Genomic DNA, 25,746 nt, shown 5'->3' on the forward strand with positions numbered 1-25,746 from the left:
AAATTCCCAAATCCCATCTTCTTTCTGGGATGAAAAGATAAAAGTAGAACATACATTCAATGTTTTCACTTTGATGGGGTGGTGGTGGAGGAGAGGAAGCTCCCTGAGGGACTGGTTTCTTAACTGAATATATAACAGAAGTGGGCATCCAGGTTGGAAGCCACTAAGTACAAAGATCACTGCCGCTGGCTAGCATCAGAGAGTGTGCAGTACCATAGACAGATGGTAGGGGGAACTCCAGTACCAAGGCTTGCCACAGCACCAGAGAACCTATAGTACCACAGACAGACATGCAAACTGGGAAGTGAGAATCCTGAATACAAACAGGAAAGCCTCAACTAGGGTATTACATGCATAGAGAAGACTCAACCCAGGAAAAGGCTTGAGAGGTCTCCAGATTATCTAGTCAAGTTGACTGGTGATGGTCTCTCCCCATACAAAGCCAGATTGTAAAGACTGGGATGGGGTGTTGTTTTTTTTCAAATACTTAAGTCTCAACAAAAGATAATAAGGTATACAAAGAAACAGGGAGACATGGCCCAATCAAAAGCACAAGTTAAATCTCCAGAAACTGACCCTAAATAAACAGAGATATATGAATTACCAAAGAATTCAAAATAAGCACGGTAAGGATGCTCAATGAACTAAAAGACAACACAGATAGACAACTAAAGAAATCAGGAAAACAATGCAAGAGCAAAATGAGAATACCAAGAAAAACTATGAAGAACCAATTGAAAAATTAATAGAGGGGTTCAAAAGCACTTAACCAGGCAGAAGAAAGAACCACTGAACTCAAATCAAGACATTGGAGATTACTGAGTCAGAGGCACAAAAGGAAAAAGGAATGAAGAAAAGTGAAGAGGGCCTCAAACACCTTATGGAACACTATCAAGTTGAACAACATGCAAATAATGGACATCTCAGAAGATGAAGAAAAAGAGAAAGAGGTAGAGAGCCTAAAACTTCTCAACTCTAAAGAAAGTAATGGAGACAAAAACTCGAACTTAAAAAAACTCCAAATAGAATAAATCCAAGAGACCTATATTAAGATCCATAATAACCAAACTGTCAAAAATCACAGACAAAAAGAGAATCCTGAAAGCAGCAAGAGAAAGGTGACTCTTCATGTATAAGGAAGTTACTATAAGATTATCAAAGAATTTCTACACAGGAACCTTGCAGGCTAGAAGGGAGTAGGATGATATTCAAAGTGCTGAAAGGAAAAAATAACTGTCAAATAAGAATACTATATGCAGCAAAACTGTGCTTAAAAATGAAGGAAGGAAAAATGAAGACCTTTTTTCCTTCCATCAGATAAATAAAAGCTGACGTTAAACCTCTCCCATAAGAAATGCTAAAGGGACATCAAGTTGAAGTCAAAAGATGTTAAAACAGCCACATGAAACTGTAAGAATATACAGAACTCCCTGGTAAAGGTAAATATGTAGACAAACATAGAATCCTATAGTATGTAACTGTAGGTGAGTAAATAACTTTTAAACATAGTACAGAATTTTAAAAACAAAAGATAAAAAGTATAAGTGTTAATGGATATGCAATAAAAAAGGTAATTTGTATTATCAATGACATAATGGGGTGGACTGAGAAGGAATTTTTATATGCAACTGAAATGAAGTTATTATTAGTTTGAAGTAGATTGTTATAACTTTAAGATGTTTAATGTAATTGTAATGGTAAGCACAAGTAAAATATCTATAGAATACATACAATGGGAAATGAGAAGGGAATCAAAATATGTCACTACAAAAAAAAATCAATAAAACACAAAAGCAGGCAACAAGAGAGACAAAAAGCTACAAGGCAAGGCACACAGAAAAACTATTAAGAAAATGATAATAGTAAGTCCTTCCCAATCAGTACTTTAAATGTAAATGGATTTAACTCCTCCAATTAAAAGACATAGATTGGTTGAATGGATAGAAAACCAGAATCCAACTATATTCTGCCTACAATAGATCCACTGTAGATCTTAAGATACAAATAGGCTGAAAGGACAAACAAACAAACAAACAAAAGGCCAGGCGGCATGATGGCTCACACCTATAATTCTAGCACTTTGGGAAGCCAAGGTGGGTGGATCACCTGAGGTCAGGAGTTCAAGACCAGCCTGGCCAACATGGTGAAACTCTGTCTCTACTAAAAATGCAGAAATTAGCTGGGCATAGTGGCAGATGCCTGTAATCCCAGCTACTCAGGAGGCTGAGGCAGGAGAATCATTTGAACCCAGAAAAAAAAAACAAAAACAAATAAGCTGAAAGTAAAATGATAAAAAACGATATTCCATGTAAACAGGACCTTAAAGGGAGCAGGAGTGGCCATATTTATATCAGAGAAAATAGACTGTAAGTCAAAAATTGTCATGAAAGACAAATAACATAAGCTAATTTTAAAAGGACTGATTCACCAGGAAAATAGTTACAAATATAAATGCACCTAACATGACAGTTCCCGAATATATAAAGCAAACAAGGATAGAACTGACTGGTGAAACAGACAGCAATACAATTATGGTAGACTTCAATATACCACTTTTAGTTATAGACAGAACACCAAAAAGCAGATCAATAAGGAAACAGAGGACTTTAACAATACTATAAACCAATTGGATCTAATAGAGATATAGTAGTTAGCCATGGTTATCCCACTTATGCATGATTTCACCTTCTGCGGTTTCAGTTATCTGCAGTCAACTATGACCTGAAAATAGATTAGTACAGTTCAAAAGACAGTTTGAGAGAAAGACCATATTCACATAGCTTTTACTAGTGTATACTGTTATAAATGTTCTATTTTATTAGTTATTCCTGTTAACTCTCTCTCTCTTTTTCTTTTTTTTTTTTTTTTTTTTTTTTTTGTTTTTTCTTTTTCTTTTTTTTTTTTTTTTTTTTTTTTGAGATGGAGTCTCACTCTGCTGCCTAGGCTGGAGCACAGTGGCACAATCTCAGCTCACTGCCGTCTGTCTCCCAGGTTTCAAGGGATTCTCCTGCTTCAGCCTCTCAAACAGCTGTAACTACAGGTGAGCACCACCACGTCTGGCTAATTTTTATATCTTTAGTGGAGATAGGGTTTCACCATGTTAGCCAGGCTGGTCTCAAACACCTGACCTTAAGTGATCCTCCTGCCACGGCCTCTCAAAGTGCTGGGATTACAGGCATGAGCCACTGCACCCAGCCTGCTGTTAACTCTTACTATAAAACTTCACCAAAGGTATGTAGTACACATAGTGTTTAGTACCATTCATGGCTTCAGGAATTCACTGGGGTCTTGGAACATATCCCTGCAGATAAAGGGGAACCATGCAGAGCAGTTTTCTGAGTGGCCTTGGACTCCATCTTTTTTGCTTATAGTTCTCAAGAATAACTGTAGAATGTGCTGGGAATACAACATCTTGAAATAGAAGGAGAGCTGGCTGGAAGAACCTAGGTTTTCTTCCACTCCCCCTTAGAACAGGATGTCTTTCAAGCTTTCACTCAATGACTCATGTGACCCCAGGGTATAAAACCCAGGGCAGCCTGCTTTCCAGGATCCCTCAGCTGTGGTACAAGTCAGGCACACACAGACAAAATTCCATCTGCCTCAGGAAGCTTATCTGAGCCTTGGGGAACTGGCTCGAAATAAATCCTAAGCTTCTGTTGTATCCTGGTGCCTATCTGTACATAATAAACCTGCTTCGTGTAACTTATGGTGCATGCAGGTGTTCTGCCTCACTGGACTCAGACAAGTTGATAAGCAATGCACAGGGAACCAGCTTCACATTGAAGATTATACATTCTTCTGAGGCAAACACAGAATGTTCTCCAAGAGAGACTACACGTTAGGCTACAAACAAATCTTAATCTAAGAACACTGCAATCAAATAATCATACAAAGTATTATCTCCCAACACAACAGAATGAAACTAGAAATAATAGCATAAGGAAAATAGGAAAATCCAAAATTATGTGGAAATTAAACAACTTACTCTTATCCAGCCATTAGGTCAAAGAAGAAATCATAACAGAATTGAGAAAATATCCAGAGACAAACGAAAATGAAAATATGGCTGGGTGCAGTGGCTCATGCCTGTAATGTCAGCACTTTGGGAGGCCGAGGCAGGCGGATCACGAGGTCAGGAGTTGGAGACTTGCCTGGCCAACATGGTGAAACCCCGTCTCTACTAAAAATACAAAAAGTAGCCAGGTGTGGTGGTATGTGCCTGTAATCCCAACTACTCAGGAGGCTGAGGCAGGAGAATCACATAAACCCGGGAGGCTGAGGTTGCAGTGGGCTGAGATTGTGCCAATTAACTCCAGCCTGGATAACAGAGCGAGACTCCATCTCAAAAAAGAAAAAAATGAAAATACAACATACCCAAACCTGTGAGATGCAGCAAATACATTCCTAAGTGGAACGTTTATAGTAGTATGCTTACATTAAAAAGAAGAACAATCTCTTCATATGTGTGTATGTGACAAAAAGAAAAAAAAAATAAGACAGATCTCAAATCAACAGCCTAACTTTATATCTCAAGGAACTAGAAAAAGAACAAACTAAACCAAAAGTTAGCAAAAGCATGGAAATTATAATAAAGATTACAGAAGAGTTAAACGAAATTGAGAACAGAGAAGCAATTTTTAAAAATCAATGAAACCAAAAGTTTAAAAAAAAAAAAAAAGATCAACAAAACTGACTAATCCTTAATTAGCTTGAGAAAAAGATTAAAAAAACTGAAATTAGAAATAAAAAGGGGAGCTGGGCACAGTGGCTCATGCCTGTAATCCCAACACTTTGGGAGGCCAAAGCAGGAGGATAGCTTGAGGTAAGGTGTTTGAGACCAGTCTGAGCAATATAACAAATCTCTACAAAATAAATTTTTAAAAAATTGCCAGGCATGGTATTGTATGCCTGTACTTCCAACTATTTGGGAAGCTGGCGCAGGAGGATCACTTTAGCCCAGGAGTTCGAGGCTGCAGGAAGCTATGATCACACCACTGTACTCAAGCTTGAATGACAGAGCAACACCCTATCTCAAACAAACAATCCAATATAAGTATTATGGAACAATAAAGAAAAAATTTTTAAAAAACCAAGAAATTAAAGAAGGGATATTATAAGTCATCACAGATTATAGGAGACTACTATAAACTATTATATGCCAACAAATTGGATAAAACTTAGAAGAAACTGACAAATTCCTAAAAACATACAACCTACCAAGACTGAAGAAATAAAAAAATCTGGGCTGGACACGGTGGCTCACGCCTGTAATCCCAGCACTTCGGGAGGCCAACGCAGGTGGATCACTTGAGGTCAGGAGTTCAAGACCAGCTTGGCCAACATGGTGAAACCCCGTCTCTACTAAAAATACAAAAAAATCAGCTGGGCGTGGTGGCGCACACCTGTAATCCCAGCTACCTGGGAGGCTGTGGCAGGAGAATCACTTGAACCTGGGAGGCAGAGGTTGCAGTGAGGGGAGACTACGCCATTGCACTCCAGCCTGGGCAACAGGAATTAAACTCTGATTCAAAAAAAAAAAAGAAAAGAAATTAAAAAATCTGGGCAGACATAAGGACATTGAAGCAATAATCAAAAACCTCCCAACACAGAAAAACCCAGGGCAGATGCTTTCACTGGAGAATTTTTCCAAATATTTAAATAAGAATTAACATTAATCCTCAAACTCTTCCAAAGAATTGAAGATGAGGGAACACTCCCAATCTATGGGTCAGCATTAATCTGATACCTAAACCGGACAGAGACATAACAAGAAAGCTACAGACCGGTATCTGATGAATACCGATGAAAGGGTCCTTAACAAAATACTAGCAAACTGAATTCAACAACACATTAAGAGGATTATACACCACAACCAATACTTGGAATGCAAGAATGGCTCAACATACAAAAATCAATGTAATACATTAACAAATGAAAGAAAAAAACCACATGATCATCTCAATTAATACAGAAAAAAATGAATATGACAAAATTCAACACCCTTTCATGATAAAAACAAAACAAAAGAACACTCAACAAACTAGGAATAGAGGATACTGCCTCAACATAATGAAAACCAGATAGGAAAAGCTCACAGCAAACATCATACTCAACAGTGAAAGGATGAAAGATTTTCCCCTAAGAGCAGAAATAAGGCAATGATGTGTATTTGCATGTATGGTCAACTGATCTTCAACAAGGACACAAAGAATACACAATATGAAGAAGAGATAGCCTTTTCAACTAATGGTATTGGGAAAACTGAATATCCACATGCAAAAGAATGAGTTTAGATCCTTACCTTACACCATACACTTAGTGAATAGTAATTTCCTCTTAGTGAATAAATATATTAACTAAAATAGTAAATATATTAACTAAAATTTAACTAAAAATGGATTAAAGACCTAAACACCTATAATACTCCTAAAATAAAACATAGGGGGAAAGTTTCATGACATTCGATTTGACAATGATGTCCTGGATATAACACCAAAAGCAAAAAGAGACAAATGAGACTAAATTATATTTTAAAACTTCTGCATAAAACAGTCAACAAGGTGAAAAGACAACCTACAAAGTTAAAGGAAATATTTGTAAATCACATATATGGTTAACTGGTTAATATCCAGAATATATAAGAGACTCCTATAGCTCAACAATGAAAAAACCAAATAACCCAATTAATAAAAGAGCAAAGGACTTGAATAGATAATTCTCCATAGAAGATATATAAACAGCTAAACAGCATATGTAAGAATGCTCAACATCACTAATTGTAAGAGAAAAGCAAATCAAAAGTACAATGAGATACCACTTCACACCCATTAGGATAGCATTATCAGAAGAACAGAAAATACGTGCTGGCAAGGATGCAGAAAAACTGGAATCACTGGGCACAGTTGGTGAAAATGTGAAATGGTTTAGCCATTTTAGAAAATTAAAAATAGAATTACCATATGATGCAGCAACCACTGGAGACACACACACACACACACACACACACACACACACACACGTTGACTCTTAAACAATGCAGGGGTCGGGGGTGCCAACTCCCGCCCTCCCACCATACAGTTGAAAATATATGTATAACTTTGACTTCCTAAAATCTTAATTACTAATAGCCTACTGTTGACTGGAAGCTTTACTGATAACATAAGCAGTTGACTAACACATATTTTATAAGTTACACGTATTATATACTGTATTCTTAACCCTTTTCCACTTTGCCCTGAGAATACTCGCTGTTGGTGCTTGTGGTTGCTGCGTTTACTCTGAAATAACTTTGCCACGAAATATCTTGCTTTTATTATTACTTTTGCATTGCTCTAGCATATCAACTTTGGAAACAAAAGACATCATTCTATTTATAGCATTCTGTTTTTAGTAGTGGCATTTCCATTTACAAAATATAGTAATTCTCAATCACTGAAAATGCCAAATCCTAGAAAACACTGTATTCCTATGCGTGATTTTAATATCATTCTCAAACAGTTGTTGACCAAGATTCATTTGATGAATCTGATTTTTCCAAAATAGACAATTCTGATGATTCAGATGATTCTGATGTTACTTTGTTTAGAAATAACTCCAAGAACAGTTTTATATTTTATTTTCACATTGAAAATCAATCAGATTCACTTCAGCCTCAAAGAGTGTGTTTATGCAAAATTAAATGAGCATTGGCAGCAAGCTGCACTTTTTCTAAAACAGGAAAAGGGTTAAACTAAAATAAGCTAGAGAAAAGAAAATGTTATTAAGAAACTCATAAGAGAAAATATATTTACTATTCATGAAGTGGAAATGGATAATCATAAACATCTTCATCCTGTCATCTTTGTGTTGAGTAGGCTGAGGAGGAGGAAGGAGAGGGGTTGATCTTGCTGCCTTGGGGGTGGCAGTTCATGTGCAAGTTTCTTTCAAATTGTCACAAATCTCCAAAAAGTTTTTCCAATATATTTACTGAAAAAAATCTGCATATAAGCAGACCAGCATAGTTTAAATTCATGTTGTTCAAGAGTCAACTATATATATCCAGCTATATATACAATTGGGTACACACACACACCACATACATATAAATATATATTATATATAATTTTTTTCCCCAGAACCGCTTCTGGGTATATGACCAAAGAATGCAAAGTAGAATCTTGAAGACCTATCTGTCCACTTGTGTTCACTGCAGCATTATTCACAATAGCCAAGGGTCGAAACAACCCAAATTCCACTGACGAATGAAATGTTAAAAAGTGGTGTCTCAAAAAAAGGATATCTGGTCACATGCTACAACATGAATGAACCTCAACATAATCCAAGGACTGCCTTCCTACCAGAAGTATAAAGGGAGAAGCTGGTGAATGCCTGCCACAGATAATAGCTATAATTACATTCATTCATTTAATGGATATTTACTGAGCACCAGAGTAAGCTATGCCAGGTATTAGACCAGCACTGTCTAGCAGAACTTTCCACAATAATGAAAATGGTCTATAATCTGTGCTGTCCAGTATGGTAGCCACCATTTAACGGTTGATCATTTGAAATGTGGCACTACAATCAGGAAGAATACTATATACAAGGCAAAAAATGTATAAAAAATATGTGAGGGTGGGTTCTTTATAACAGAGGAAATAGAAGAGATTAATCTGCAGAGTCACCAAAGAGGTCAGCTCATGCAAGACTTTGCATACTCTCTAGGAGTTATGACTTTATTATAAAGATACGGGAATATCCTGAAGAAACCTAGGAGGAAAATATTAACTCAGATTTGAGTACTAACAACAAAGCACTGAGGAGACATTTTTAAGAGGTAGAAAACAAAAGTCAAATATAATTATGGCATTTTAACAATGATGAAGACCTGATTTAAATCAGTATCACTGCCCTGGGGGGATGGGGACAAAGAGAAGAGATTTTAAGGAAGATGAAATGATAAAGACATGTCCACCTGGATGTAACAGGAGGGAACTGAGAGACTCTATCACACCTACAGTTTTCTATTTTGGATCACAAAGTGTGTCTCTCTGGGAATAAGGATTCTCCAAAAAGACAAGTCTGGGAAGGAAAACAATGAGTTCTATTGTTGTTTTAAAACAGATTTACTAAGAAATAGATTTTTTTCCATAAAATTCACCCAATTAAAGTATACAATGGTTTTTAGGACATTCACAGAATTGTGCAATTATTACCATAATTAAATCTTGGAATACCTGCATTACCTCCAAGAGAAATCTTATAGTCATTAGTAGTTATGCCCCATTCTCATACTGACCCTAAGTCCCCCACCTTCCACCCATCCAAGCAACCACTCATCTACATTCTGTTTCTAAAGATTTGCCTATACTGGACATTTCATGTAAATGGAATCATACAACGTGTGGTCATTTGTGACTGCACCTTTCATTGTGCATGTTTCCAATGTTCATCCATGTTGTGTCAGTGTCAGTATTTCATTACTTTATTGTACTGTATGGATATACCACATTTTGTTTATCCATTCATCAATTCATGAACATTTGGGTTGTTTCCACTTAGGGAAATGTTGCCCACCAACATTTGTTATTATCTGTCTTTTTATTCACACCATCCTAGTGGGTATGAAACGATATCTCATTGTGGTTTTGGTTTGCATTTCTTCTTGTCTAATGATGCTGAGTGCCTTTTCAAGTGCTTACTGGTCATTTGCTTATATTGTTTAGAAAGGTATCTATTCAAATCATTTGCCCATTTTAAAATTTGGTTGTCTTTTCATTGTTGGGATGTGTCTTAGTCTATTCAAGCTGCTATAACAAATATAACAGAAACTGGGTGGCTTACAAACAACATTAATTTCTCACAGTTACAGAAGCTGAGAAGTCCAAGATGAAGGTACCAACAGATTAAATATCTGGTGAAGGCCTTTTCCTCACGGTCAGAGCCTGCTTGCTGCATCCTCACCTGCTAAGAGGGGCAAACAAGCTCCCTCAAACCTCTTTTATAAGGGCACTAATCCCATATACAAGAGTTCAACTCTCATGACCTACTCATATTCCAAAGGTCCCACCTCTTAATAATATCATCTTGAGGGGTAGTATTTCAACATTTGAATTTTGGGAGCACACAAACTTTTAGACCATAGCAAAATATAAGAGTTCTTCATATAGTCTAGACATAAATCCCTTATCAGATATATAATTTGCAAATATTTTCTCCCACTATGAGGATCGTCTTGTTACTTTCTTGATAGTGCCATTTTAAGCAGAAACATGTTTAATATTGATGAAGTCTAATTTATTTATTTATTGGTCATTTGTTCTTTTGGTACTATTTCTAACAAACCATCACCTAACATGAGGCCACACAGACTTACTTTTGTATTTTCTCCTATAACTATTCTAAAGTTTTAGTTCTTTCACCTAAGTTTACGATATACTTTAAGTTGAATCTTGTATATGGTGTGAGGTAGGGTCCAATTTCATTCTTTTGTATGTGGACATTTTGTCCCAGTAGTTGTTGAAAAGGCTATTTTCCTCCACTGAATTGCCTGGCACTCTTGTCAAAAAACAATTGCTTATAAATGTAGGATTAGTGAGTCCAGTTGTAGACATGCTGAATTGCACGTACTTATGCTCTGTCTTCTTTACACTAGGCTACGTGTGTAGAAAACCATGTCTTCAATTCATGGTCCAGAAATCAACACAGTAAACTCAATAAATATTTGTGGAATTATTACCACATGTGCACTTCACAGTCACACTCCCTCATCACCCATCACCTTGGACACTCTGAAGCACATCACTCTTATCTTATGAAAGCACCAGTTGGTTCTCTTCCTAGTGCTGCTCCTCTAACCGGGACTCTGTCTGATTCAGTCTGTTGCTTACAGTTCAATTTTGCTTAATGATACAAATTGAGGAGAGCATTTTCCTTTTTCCCAGGAAAGAAAATGTTCATAAATGGGACACTGAAGCTGTTCTCTTAGAAATCTCAGCTGGTTGAAGGAAGCAGTGCCAGTGGATACATTTTCTTTTATTTTACTTATTTTTGAGATAGAGTCTCACTCTGTCACCCAGGCTGGAGTGCAGTGGTGCAATTTCAGCTCATCACAGCCTCCACCTCCCAGATTCAAGTGATTCTCATGCTTCAGCCTCCTGAGTAGCTGGGACACAGCACATGCCACCAGTCAGCTAATTTTTGTATTTTTAATAGAGATGGAGTTTCACCATGTTAGTCAGGCTGGTCTCAAACTCCTGACCTCAGGTGATCCACTTGCCTCTGCCTCCCAAAGTGCGGGGATTACAGGCATGAGCTATTGAGCCCGGTCAATACATTTGATTTTGATCTATCAGCAAAGAGGCTCTAAGGTGTAGTACGTTTCTATTTTGTATTCAGTTTCACCTGTGTGCCAGGCCGAACATCTTTCTGTGTTCAAGACAAAGTTAAAGATCTAAATTGCTTAAGGAGTTCAGCAGGTCAGAGCTCAGGGAAAGAAAGGTCCTCAGAAGGGCCACTAATTAGTAATGAATGGCTAAAAGACCAGTAACGTTTTTTTTTTTTTTTTTTTCAGACAGAGTTTCACTCTTGTTGCTCAGGCTGGAATGCAATAGCACAATCTCAGCTTACCACAACCTCTGCCTCCCAGCTTCAAGCAATTCTCCTGCCTCAGCTTCTTGAGTAGCTGGGATTACAAATATGAGCCACCACGCCAGACTAATTTTGTATTTTTAGCAGAGATGGGGTTTCTCCATGTTGGTCAGGCTGGTCACGAACTCCCAACCTCAGGTGATTTGCCCACCTCAGCCTCCCAAAGTGCTGGGATTACAAGCATGAACCACTGTGCCCAGCCAAGACCAAGGACTTTTAACCAAGAAAAGGCAAGACTTTCTGAAATCCATTATCTTCAAGAATCTGAAAAGCCAATTCGAAGAAAGAATAGACCAGTTCAAGGAAGTACAAAGGTGAAGAACCAAAACAGAAGATAAGCCCAGTCAAAATCCTGCCAGTTCCCCTAGGCCCATCTCAAATGTAATAATAATAACAATAAATAAAAATTATGTTGTTCATATTTCTTTTCTGACACTTTCATCTCATATGCCCCATGCTATTCTTCTTGGTTATCAACTCCTTGAGGCTTATGTAGGTCTCCACAGCTCTATCCCTAGTCCCACTATCTTGCATTTAGTAGGTACTAAATATATATGTATCTGTCATGCAAAAATGTAAGCAAATACAATTTATTAAAATTAAATGAGGAAAGTCTGAGAAATTGTCACTGCCAAGAGGAGCCTAAAGAGATATAAAAACTAAACGTTGTTATATAAAAACTAAACTAATGTCTTGAATGGAACCCTGGAACAGAAAAGAGTATCAGGTAAAAACAAAGGAAACTTGAATAAATGCTGGACTTTAATTAATAATGTCAGCTGGGCGCAGTGACTTATGCCTGTAATCCCAGCACTTTGGGAGGTCCAGGCAGGTAAATCACCTGAGGTTAGGAGTTTGAGACCAGCCTGACCAACACGGTAAAATTCACCTCTGTCTCTACTAAAAACACAAAAAAATTAGATCGGCGTGGTGGCCTATACCTGTAATCCCAGCTACTCAGGAGGCTGGCCAGGAAAATCGCTTTAAACAGGGAGGCGGAAGTTGCAGTGAGCCGAGATCGGGCCATTACACTGCAGCCTGGGCAACAAGAGAAAACTCTGTCTCAAAAAATAATAATAAAGTAATCCCAGCACTTTGGGAGGCCGAGACGGACAGATCACATGGTCAGGAGATCGAGACTATCCTGGCTAATGGTGAAACCCCGTTTCTACTAAAAATACAAAAAACTAGCCAGACATGGTGGCAAGCACCTGTAATCCCAGCTACTAGGGAGGCTGAGGTAGGAGAATTGCTTGAACCAGGGAGGCAGAGGTTGCAGTGAGCCAAGATTGTGCCACTGTACTCCAGCCTGGGCAACAGAGCAAGACTCCATCTCAAAATAAATAATTAAATTAAAATAAAAAAATAATGTTTTCAGTAATAATGGACCGTATTAATATAAGATGTTAATAACAGGAGAAACTATATGTGTGTGGGAGGTGTATGGGAACTGTCTGTACTACCTTCTTGATTTTTCCATAAATATAAAACTGTTCTAAAATACAAAGTCCATTAATTTAAAAAAGAAAGAAATAAAAGCATTCATTCATCCCTGGGGACGGGGCTGGGGTCTCCATTTTGGAAGGACACATACATACATATCCCCCCAGTGATTCCTATGCATATTAAACTTTCAGAAACATCTGGGATATTAAGGGTTACAGTGGATAACATCTTTATGAAGAAATCACAGAAAAAAAAAAAATACCCATCCACACATCACTAAACAAATCATGTCTTACAGCAGCAGTAAGGACACAGTAGACTAAATCACTGTCACCCCAGTAATGCATTAAGTCATTAAACACATAATAAAATAGCCTTCTCTTGGATGCTAGCTTCTACTATTTGGGGGGTGGCTACCTGAAACGCTGTCCTTAGAAGGATCCATGCTAAACTGGGATGAACGCCACGATCGACTATCCATTTTAGGTATAGGTGGCAGTGTCAAACATTTACCAAGTGCCAAGTACCAGTGCTAGGCTCTGGGGTTCTAGCAGAGATCAAAAGAAGCATAAGCTCTGCCTTTATAAAGACTTCAGTAGGGCAGGGAAATTTTAAGTAATTGCATACATATAAACAGTTACAGAAGAGGAAATATGGGATATCACAAAGGTAATTAACAGGAAAAGGCCTTCAGGCTAAGGGTCAAAGACTGCCTCCCCAAGGAAATGATATTTCAACTAAGATTTCAAGGCTAATAAGTTAGCAAAGTAAAGAGGAAAAGGAAGTAGCTAGACTGCGATCAACTTGTGTGATTTAGCTCATCAGATCTTTTCTTATTTAAGGATTCTTGGAGACAGAAGGGAGAAGAGAAGATCAGTGCAATAAACACAACTCCACAGAGGCAGCAGAGCAACAGGCAGGACCCAGAGAATGGTTGAGAGTGCTGGAACCTTTTAAAGAAGCCCAGGACAAATTATCACATGGGAAAAGTACTGGAGAAGGGTGTAAGACGCTACCAAAACCAAGCTCTTTTAAGGTCCACTGTCTCTTTAAGATCCATAGAAAACATACCTTTAGAGCTATATAATGGCACATCTCTCCTTTATTACCCAAAGAGAGGCACACACTGGCTTACCTTTCCCTTTCTGCCATGACTTCCATGAATTTCAGCTAAGTGTGCTCGACTGCAGTACATATTTCTTAATCTAAGTTTTCTGGTACAATTATCTCCTCTACCCCCAAATATTATGCCTCCTGTTTTAGCTTTGTCTATTTCATCTTTTGCAGATAATGTCCCTGGATCTTTCTTAGAAGTTGATGTATCAATAGCAACTGTAGTTTCTAAACCAAATTTTATTACATATGAAGGTAGGTTATATAGTAATCGGACAAAAGGGCAGAATATTTGAAACCAGAATTGTCCCATATCCTCATGGAAGATAAACTCTAGAAAATAAATCCAGGGTGGCAAGGCTGGGTTGGGGTGGAGTAGGGTAGATAACTAACCTTTATTGAATATCATAAGCTAAGAACTTTTCATGAATTCTCATTTGATCTTCACAAAACCCTCTTAAGAAAGTGAACTGTCCTAATTTATATTTGAGGAAAATGGAGGCTATAAAAGTTAAGGAAATGCTAAAAGTCAGTCAGCTGAAAAGTAGTACCTCTGGGGCAGAATCCAGGTCTGACTCTAAAACCCAAGCTGCTTAGAATACAGGGGTTAAATTAAACTAAAACATTTAAAATCTAACCCAAATTCTTTTTAAGAAGTCCCTTCGGTGGCTCACGCCTGTAATCCTAGCACTTTGGGAGACCGAGGCAGGTGGATCATGAGGTCAAGAGATAGAGACCATCCTGGTCAACATGGTGAAACCCCGTCTCTACTAAAAGTGCAAAAAATCAGCTGGGCATGGTGGCGCGTGCCTGTAGTTCCATCTACTCAGGAGGCTGAGGCAGGAGAATTGCCTGAACCCAGGAGGCGGAGGTTGCGGTGAGCCGAGATCGCGCCATTGCACTCCAGCCTGGGTAACAAGAGCGAAACTCCGTCGCAAAAAAAAAAAAAAAAAAAAAAAAAAAAAGTCCCTTTACATACCTATATTAACTGCAAACTGAAGAGATGCCTTTCACACAGCCGTAAAGACAAAGACAATGCATCTTCACACGAATCGCTACAGAGGAACTGGGAACAGGTTTCCCTCCACTGGTGAGCAGACAGAACTACACCATTTCTAGGTACAGTATTTCCCGCCTCCCTTTTAACTCCATTTACTTACTCCAGAATCTCTTCTGATTCCTTTCCCAGTCCTTCCTTTGGTGATTTGTTTTGTTTTGTTTTGTTTTTGGGAGAACCTCCAAGTTAAACTTCCAGGATTAAACTTCTATTCATTAACTTTATCTCTTTCTCTCTTCTTTAACATTTTGGTAGTATATGTTGACAGCCTTTAAAATGTTTATACCCTTTGGTCCCAATACCATTAAAATATATATTATGAATAAATCATAGTATACCATCTGATAGACTATTATTCAGTTATTTTAAATGTTTTCAAATATTTGATAGGGGGGAGATGTACATATATTAAATATACAATGCCCAATACAAATACGCAGTACACAAGCCAGGTGCAGGCTATTCCTACTGCACGGTTCCTCAAACATGCGCGGTACACAGATTCTCTTTAAAGGGAAAAAGTCTGTATGTGAAACAATATGATTTAATTTATATTTATTCAGCATATATATTATATATACATAAAATTGTTATTGTTCTATTTTGTGTTATTTTTGAGACAGAGCTTCACTCTTTCATCCAGGATGGAGTGCAATGACATGATCTTGGCTCACTGCAACCTCTGCCTCCTGGGTTCAACCAATTCTCCTGCCTCAGACTCTTGAGTAGCTGGGGTTACAGGTGCCCGCCAACATGCCCAGCTAACTTTTGTATTTTTAGTAGAAACGAGGTTTCACCATGTTGGCCAGGCTGGTCTCAAACTCCTGACCTCTGGTGATCCATCTGCCTCGACCTCCCAAAGTGAGGGGATTACAGGTGTGAGCCACCATGCCCCCGCCTATTATTTTTCTTAATCAACAGGAGTGCTAGCCAAAATCACAAAAAACAAAAGCAGATAGGATCTCACTATGCTGCCCCTGCCATGCTGGTCTCAAACTCTTGGCCTTAAGCTATCCTCCTGCTCAGCCTCCCAAGTAGCTGGGATTACAGGCATGTGACACCAGCTTATACACACAATTATAAAACTAAGTTTAAAGGTCTCATGTTTGACCAGGCACGAAACATAAGTTTCTACTAAAAAAATACAAAAATTAGCCAGGCATAGTGCCATGCACCTGCAATCCCAGCTACTCAGGAGGCTGAGGCAGGAGAATTGCTTGAACCTGGGAAATGGAGGTTGCAGTGAGCCGAGATCATGCCACTGCACTCCAGCCTGGGCAACAGAGCAAAGGCTCGGTCTCATAAAAGCCTTATGTTTATATAACTAGATAAGCAAAAAACAAATTTATAAATTAAATACAAACACAATCACCCAACCAGCAAAATTCAAAATAATGTTAATCAAACAAGATGCTGCTCAAATTAAAATCACTGTCCACAAGGCATGTATGGTAATGGAACAGGCCTAAACACAGGCAGACAGAACAAGAGAGCCTGGAAAGATACACACACACAGAATCCCTATAGTCCCTATAGCTGGTCTTCTTAACATGACTTCCAAAGCCACCTTAGAGAATACCCTGTACCAGCAGATTGCAGGACAGGGTTCAGAAATGTATTTGGACCCAACTGTGTTATCCAGTACAGGTTAAGGGTGATAAGTAAGGATTGTGTTTATACCTGTGTATTTTATACTGTTACATTCTGTGATCACACTGCATTCTGTAGAACTCCAACATCGATAAAGTGCCCCTGGTCCAAATGAAGCACTTCTTGGCTCATAACCAGACCTGTTGACAGGCTGAACTGGCCATGCCTCACATGTGCAAGGCTGGCCCTGGGGGGGTAGGTAAGCTTTCTGAAGATTAGAGGTGATTCTCACTCATATAGACATTACCAGCTACAACCACGCACCCCAGAATGTTGGGATCCAGATGTTTGCACAGCCGTCCAACCCAGAAAATGTTGTTGTTATCTCTACCACATAAGCTACTGATATGATCAAGTATCTAACTAGCAATTTTGAGAAAAATGTAATTTCAGTCTCCACCTCATATTTCAGACCATTTGAAGAATGAATTTTTAAAACTGTTATACAGTCATACTCAGTATCCACAGAAGACTGGTTCCAGGACTCAGATAGATACCAAAGTTTGTGGATGCTCAAATTCCTTATGTAAATGGAGTCATATTTGCATATAGCCCAGATATATCCCATATACCTTAAATCATCTCTAAATTACTTGTAACACTGAAATACAATGCAAATTATACATAAATAGTTGTTATATTGTTCAGGGGATAATGAAAAGAAAAAATGTCTGTACATGTTCAGTATAGATAACCATCCTTTTTATAAAAAAATGTTTTCCATCCGAGATTGGTTGAATCCACACATGCAGAATTGACAGATGCAGAGGGCCAACTTCATGTATAGCTGAAAAAAAAAAAGTCTGATAATCAAAATTCTAGAAGAATATCCTACAATGTCAGAAATATGGAAAAATCATCAGGAAAACAACTTAATGACCTAAAAAAATTTTAACTTCTGTATCCAAATCTTTAAAAGATAAAAAGCAGATAGGGAAAATGCTCACAGAAGAGAATGTTCCCAATAGATAAATGACTCGAATATAGAAGCAGGAATATATTGCATATTGTGTATGTACGTGTGGTGGTTTTTTGTTTTGTTTTGTTTTGTTTTGTTTTGTTTTGTGGCAAGTGCAGAAAGACCTAGTAAGTTTCTGTAAATCTTTTAGGTATGGGGACTATTTCTGTATGGGCAGTGAGAGTGGGGAACAGGGTGTCTAGTTCCTTCCATCTCCTTACCCCATCTAATCCAGTACCAAACAACAGTATGCCATTAAAAAATAATTTCTCAATTTAGATATGAAAATACATAGGGTCTGTTAGAAAAAGGGAAACAAGAATTCAGGCAGTACTCTAGAAAATAAATAAAACTCAAACTTATACTTTATTAACTGAATAGGTTTATACAATAGTATTTTTTTGTTAAAATAAGTGGACATGTGCCTCGAGTGTTTAGCTCACTTGTGAGAATGCATTTCCGGCTTTATGGCTTTTTGAGATGCTCCAAAAGGAACAGAGTTTGGATATTACATTTTAGACTTTTAGCAATAGGTCACATCTATGTACTCTCGTGAGAGTATCCATCAAGAGAAACGATGCGTTACTTTCATTTAAAATATTTAAGACTGAACAAAAAGCAAAGTGTTATCATAAACCAAATTGCTTATAAATAATCAAATCAAATAAACTGACAATAAAGGTAATGAATAGTCCCCCTGGATTCATTTAAGTCCACGTACTAAAGCCAAGTACTTCAGGTACAGGTAAATATACATGTATAGATATTTAAATATAAGCAGTCGGCAATGGAGAACCATGTTAAACTGTCTGCAGCAATTTTTTAAATCTGTGTAAAAAATGATTGACTTAAAAAAAAAAAAAAAGAAAAATGGTTCTTCATTCTCCAAAAACCACTTAGAAACCTTTACTTCTACATCCATGAGGTTTTTTTCTCTTTTTTTGAGACAAAGTCTCGCTTTGTTACCCAAGTTGGACCTTGGCTTACTGCAACCTCTGCCTTCTGGGTTTAAGTGATTCTCCTGCCTCAGCCTCCCGAGTAGCTGGGACTACAGGCACCCACAACCACGCCTGGCTAACTTTTGTATTTTTAGTAGAGACGGGGTTTTACCATGTTAGGCTGGTCTTGAACTCCTGACCTCAGCTGATCTGCCCGCCTCAGCCTCCCAAAGTACTGGGATTACAGGCAAGAGCCACTGTGCATGGCCATCGTGACTTTTTATTAGATCCCAAAGAATGGGATCCGAGAATGGTCTTATGCTATTGTTGACTCAAAAATTAAATGTTCTATTCAGGAGGACTGGTTAGAGTGTAATTTTTATTAAATAAGTAATTAAGGACATCAAGACAGGAGAAAGGAACCATGGAAAGGAGATAAAAGCACCTGCCCCCCAAATCTTTTGCTTTATAGCAATGACCTGAGCTAAACTGTTATTTTTTCAATTATTTATTAAGACGAGTTAAAGATTTATTCTTAAAGTTATCTTGATTCCAAAAGCATTTCACAAACTGCCAGAAATAATCTAGTACAATTAGAACAGAACATAAGAAAGTAGGTGTCACTGTTCTCTACAGCTTCCATAATCTGGTAGCATGAATCTCCAGAACTGAATATTGACTCAAACTGTTCCTGAAAATGCAAAAATCAGAGACTTTTACTGCTAGTAACTGTGGACTAAGGAAATCAGAACAATCCTTTACCTAAAGGAAACTAGAAAATCTGGGGAAAATGTAAGAAATACCTGCGTGGAGGCATGGGGGAGGAAAGCAAGTCAGAGCCTGAGCAGGTGAGCTCAGTGCTTGAGGCTAATTTTCCTGAAAGGTGTTTGTCATTTCTGAAGGGAATGCTAAAGATTTGGTGCTGAGGTGGAGAGTGAAGGTGCTGGTGAAGAGGAGAACATAAGAAGGAAAAGTGAACAGGTTTGTCTTCACAAGAACTGCAGCTCAGCTTAGAGAGATATTTCAATCCCTCAAACTGTACTAAAGGCAACCCTGATTCTAAGTCCTCCCATATGCCCGCCAACAGCAAATGTGAATTACCTCTGGAAGAAAAAAGCATCATCTTAGGCCTCAAATTATTCCTACAAATAATTTTGCAAACATGATGTTTAGCACACATTAAAAAAAAAAAAAAAACACTAGGCACAAAAAAAAAAAAAAAAAAAAAAAAGAAAACCAAAAAAAACAGACACTAGAAACAACTAACAGACATTGCCATAACTGAACACGGACTTTAAGGTAATTACACATACTATGTTAAAGGAGATATGATAATTTNCAGCAAATGTGAATTACCTCTGGAAGAAAAAAGCATCATCTTAGGCCTCAAATTATTCCTACAAATAATTTTGCAAACATGATGTTTAGCACACAAAAAAAAAAAAAAAAAAAAACACTAGGCACATAAGGAGACAAGACAATATGAATGAAAACCAACAGAAACAGACACTAGAAACAACTAACAGACATTGCCATAACTGAACACGGACTTTAAGGTAATTACACATACTATGTTAAAGGAGATATGATAATTTTGGCAGATAACTTGGAACTATAAAACAGAACCAAATAGAAATATAAAAATCAACTGGGCACAATAGCTCATTCCTGTAATCCTAGCACTCTGGGAGGCTGAGGCAGGAGTATCACTGGAAGCCAAGAGTTTGAGACCAGTCTGGGTAACACAGCAAGACCCTGTCTCTAAAGCAAAACCAAACCAAACAAAACAAAACAAAATTTAAAAATTAGCTGTAGTACGGCCGGGCGCGGTGGCTCAAGCCTGTAATCCCAGCACTGTGGGAGGCCGAGGCGGGTGGATCACGAAGTCAAGAGATCAAGACCATCCTGGTCAACATGGTGAAACCCCGTCTCTACTAAAAATACAAAACATTAGCTGGGCATGGTGGTGCGTGCCTGTAATCCCAGCTGCTTAGGAGGCTGAGGCAGGAGAATTACCTGAACCCAGGAGGCGGAGGTTGCGGTGAGCCGAGAGCGCGCCATTGCACTCCAGCCTGGGTAACATGAGTGAAACTCCGTCTCAAAAAAATTAGCTGTAGTTGCAGCTACTTGGGAGGCTAAGGTGGGAGTTTAAGGCTGTAGTGATTGAGCCACTGTACTCCAGCCTGAGCAAAACAATGAGACTCTGAAAAATAAAAAAAAAACAAAACAACAACAAAAAAGAAATTTAAAAGTAGTTTAAAAATCTGAAATTAAAAACTCAATGGATGGTTTTAATAGCAGATTATATACAGCAGGGGAGGGGGGATGGAGAGAGGCAGAGAGACAAGTGAGGAGAAAACTGCAATAAAGAACAGAGAGACAAACCCGTAAAATGCAGAGAAATAGTTAAGAGACACAGACGATATAGAGAAATGGACTAACATGGGAGGTCCCCAACCCTTGGACCATGAGCTAGTATCAGTCTGTGGCTTATCAGGAACCAGGCTGCACAGCAGGAGGTAAGCAGCAGATGAGCAAGCATTACCACCTGAGCTATGCCTCCTGTCAGATGAGCTGCTGCATTAGATTCTCACAGAAGCATGAGCCCTATTGTGAACTATGCATGGAAGGGATCTAGGCTGTGTATTCCTTAGGAGAATCTAAAGCCTGATAATCTGAAGTGGAACAGTTTTATTCCAAAACCAGCCCCCCAAAACCCCATGGAAAAATTTTCTCCCACAAAACCAGTCCCTGGTGCCAAAAAAGTTGGGAACTGCTGGTCTAACATATATCTTTGTAGCCCAAGAAGGAAAGGTAAGAGAAAATGGGGCAGAAGAAATACCTGAAGTACTAATGGCTAATTATTTCCAAAACCAATGTAAGACATGAAGCCACAAATTCAAGAATCCCTAAGAACTCTAATTACAAATAAAAAGAAATCCATACTAGGGACAATACAGAAAAATTGCTGAAAACCAAAGACAGAACATTTTAAAAACAGCCAGAAAGGGCTGGGTGTGGTGGCTCACATCTGTAATCCCAGCACTTTGGGAGGCTGAGGCAGGCAGATCACCTGAGGTCAGGAGTTAGAGACCAGTCTGAAACCCCACATCAATAAAATAAACAAACAAACGGCCAGAGAATAAGACTACTTTCAAAGGAACAACAGACAAGTGACTTCTCAACAGAAAAAGTCAGAGATAATGGGATAGCTTTAAAATGTTAAAAGAGCTCTCCAAGAAAACACCAAATGGGGAATGAGACCAGTGCAGTGGGAGAGCCTAGAGGCCCCAAAACGGGAGGCCACAGCAGTGGCATCCAGGGTTGGCTGAGGCCATGGAGCTGGTGGTGGCAAGGCCAAGGACAAGGAGTAGCTCCCCATCATCAAACTCGGCTGCCTAGTAAAGGACATAAAGATCAAGTCCCTGAAGATCTATCTCTTCCCCGTGCCCATCAAGTAGGCTGAGATCACTGACTTTTTCCTGGGGCTATCCCTCAGGATGAGGTTTTTTTTTTTTTAAAGATTATGCCAGTAGAAATGCAGACTTGCACTGCCCAGTGGTCCAGGTTCAAGGCACTTGTTGCCACTGGGGAATAAAATAGCCAGTTGGTCTGGTTGTTAAATGCTCCAAGACAGTAGCTACTACCATCCAAGGAGTCATCTTTGCCAAGCTCTCCACTGTCCCCGTGCAGAGAGGCATCTCAGGGGACAATACTGGCATGCCCCACAGCATTCCTTGCAAGGTGACAGGCCACTGCAGCTCTGTGCTGGTACACTTCACCTCCACTCACAGAGACAATGAATGGTTTTGTCTTGATCCCTATGCCCAAGAAGCTGCTGATGACAGCTGACATTAAGGACTGCCACACCTCAATCAGGGGCTGCACTGCCACCCTGGGCAACTTCACCAAGTCCACTGTTAATGCCATCTCAAAGACCTACTGCTATCTGACCCCCAACCTCTGAAAAGAGACCATATTCACCGAGTCTTACTATTAGGAAGTTAGGACTTTATTGACCAGAGTCTCTACTGCAGAGAACCCAGCCTCCAGCTATGGCTATTATACAATGTAGGATTTTTATAACCAAAAAAAAAAAAAAAAAAAAAGTGAATTAGCTTTTTAAAATGCTAAAAGAAAACAATGGCAAACCAAGAGTTCTATAACTAATGAAGTGACACTTCACAAACGGAAAAAAAAAAAGTTCTAAAATTAGATGTGGTAATGATTGCATAACTAAATACTCTAAAAACCACTAAACCATAAGCTTTAAATGGGTAAATTTTATGGTATGTAAATTATATCTCAATAAAACTTACAAATAAAGAAAACAATGAAGAATAAATAATGACATTTTTAGACAAGCACTAAGAATTTGTTGCCAGACCTGCACTAAAGAATACTATAGAGTATTCTTCAGGCAGAAAGAAAATGGCCCCAAAGGGAAGACTGGAAGACGACTGGAATTTAATAAAATTTAACCCCTTTTGCACATTATGTTACACAAAAATGAATTCCACGTGAACCAAATATCTTAACATAAAGGGGAAAATACATGTAAAATTTCTAAATGTTACAGGAAACTATTTTCTTGACATGTAAACCCCCAAAAAAAGGCTGGGTGTGGTGGCTAGTGCCTGTAATCCCAGCACTTGGGAAGCTGAGGCAGGTGGATCACCTGAGGTCAGGAGTTCTAGACCAGCCTGGCCAACATGGTGAAACCCCATCTCTACTAAAACTAAAAGTCAGCCAGGTGTGCCCTGTAATCCCAGCTACTTGGGAGGCTGAGAGAGGAGAATTGCTTGAACCTAGGAGGTGGAGATTACAGTGAGCCAAGAACACATCACTGCACTCTAGCCTGGGCAACAGGAGAGACTCTGTCCCAAAAAAATAAAAATAATAAACACCAAAAGAGATGTGGGTAAGATATCTAAACGCCAGAAGATACCAAATGAACATGAAAAGATGTTCAGCCTCATCAGTCAACAAGAAACTGCAGATTAAAACCACAATGAGATACCATTTCATAATCATCAGAATGGTTAAAATTTAAGACTGACGATACCAAGTGTTAACAAGAATGTGAAGCAACAAGAACTCTCATACACTTTTCGGTAAGAACGTCAACTCGTAGAACCACTTTGGAAACTTGGTGTTTACTGCTAAAGCTAAAGATATGCGGATCTTTTGACCTAAAAATTCTACTAGATATATATCCAATTGAAATGAATGCACCAGGAGACACAACAATATCCCTAACAGCATTATTAATAGCCAACAAAGCTAGCAACAACTAAAATGTCTAGTAACAGTAGAATGCGTACACTGTGGTATATTCGTACAACAGAATACTATAGAACAATAAAAATGAACAAATAACGAGTACAACGTAATGGACGGATCTCAAAAACATCTTGAAAACACCATGCACAAAAGAATATTGTATTATTTCACTGACACAAAACAGCCAAAAGGAAACTACAGTTAGAAACTACAGTTTTTATGAGATACGTGTTTAGAAAGTAAAATTAGAAAGGGGGGGAAGATTACCCTCCCCCCCAAAAAAAGTCACAATAGGGTTACCTCTGGAGAGAAGGGAGGGTTTAGCGACTGGGAGAGGGCACCCGGGCTTCTGGGTGAACCAAGGTTTTATTTCTTGGCCTGATCACCTGAAGGCTCCCCGACTGAGTGATATATCAATGAGTGGTACATTTGGGGGCCTTGCACGTTACTGGCGTGCAAGAAAAAAAAAGGGGAGAGGATAGAACAAGGAGACGAAAGGGGTGACCGGCTTCAAGTAGAGGGGAAGCTACGCCTGTAAAAGCCCAAACGCGGCTCTGGGCACTGGCAAGGGGAGGCTTCGGCAAGGCCTGGGGGCTGCAGGCCGGCCTCCTCCGGGCTGGAAGGCACCGAACGGGGGCTTCGGCCAACTTCGGTCCTAGTGCGGTCGGGACGCGGCCACACCTGCCCGCGGGGTCTGCCTCCCCGGCCCGCCGCAGGCCCTCCGGAGCCTAAGAGCACCCCACAGCAGCTAAGGCCAGCGCCGCCTGCCCCTTGGGGAACGCCGGCCCCCAGAGCCCAGCAGACCCTACCGGCTCTCCAGACGCCCCCACGACTCTCGCGAAGCCATTCCCGCGCTCTCCATGCCCCCGAATCTCTGCAGAGCCCTCGCTGTCCTCCCGACGCCCCCGCACCCCTGGAGTCCCCCTCCCGCCCTCGGGGGCACCGAAGGCCACCAACCCAGTCCCTCCGAAGCTCGCTGCTGCCGCCTCCCACGAGGCGTCGGCCCCAACTCACCTCATTGTCGCTGCCGGGGACGGGCGCGCCGGGCCAGGGGCAACCCGGCGGCGGCGGGGCGCGGGGCGCGGGCGCTAGCGGGGGAGCCGGCCCCGGGCGCGGCGGCTCCGCGTCTGACTGGGCTGCGGGGAGCGGCGGGGGCTCATCTTCTCCGGGCGGGCGTCGGGGCCGCTAGCTGCGGGGAAGGGCCGCGGCGGCGGCGACTGACAGCCGGGCCCCGGCCCCTGCCATCTTGGCGGGCGCGTGCCCGGGCCGGCGTGTGCGCGGGCGCGTGCCCGGTGGCCGCGGCCGGGAGGCAGGGAGCTGCAGTGGGAGGGGGCGAGCCGGCTGGGGTCCGGGCGGCGGGAGCGCGTGCGCGTCAGCCTGAGACTCGGGGCGGCGGCTCCTGGCTAGCGTGCCGGCGGCTCCGAGTCCTCGAGGGAGAGGCGAGCGGGCGCTCGGGCTAATCTCACTCAGCCCAGCAGCCGAGCCCGAGATTGCGCCCGTGGCTGTGCGCCCCGCAGCCCGCCGAGGGGACTACGCGCGCGTGCGCTCCTCCGCCCACGGCCGCTGAGGTGAATGAGCGCGCGCGGCGGTCGAAGCCCGACACAAAAGGCGCGGGGCCCCACGGTCCGCGCCTCCGGGATCGCCGAGCTTGAGGCTGCGAGGGGCGGGGCGGA

General features: G+C 40.3%; 1 protein-coding gene across 1 annotated transcript in view; it reads right to left on the reverse strand.

Moving 5' to 3' along the window:
• Positions 1–25,718, reverse strand: part of EVL (Enah/Vasp-like) — a 183,734-nt gene extending 158,016 nt beyond the window's left edge. Inside the window, exon 1 of the mRNA XM_017528134.2 lies at positions 25,088–25,718. Coding sequence (XP_017383623.1) covers positions 25,088–25,092 — 5 coding nt within the window. The 5' untranslated portion in view covers positions 25,093–25,718. The remainder of the gene's footprint in view (positions 1–25,087) is intronic.
• Positions 25,719–25,746: the final 28 nt, after the last annotated feature.

The sequence above is a fragment of the Cebus imitator genome, unplaced genomic scaffold (assembly GCF_001604975.1).
Source record: "Cebus imitator isolate Cc_AM_T3 unplaced genomic scaffold, Cebus_imitator-1.0 Scaffold52, whole genome shotgun sequence".
NCBI classification, from domain to species: domain Eukaryota; kingdom Metazoa; phylum Chordata; class Mammalia; order Primates; family Cebidae; genus Cebus; species Cebus imitator.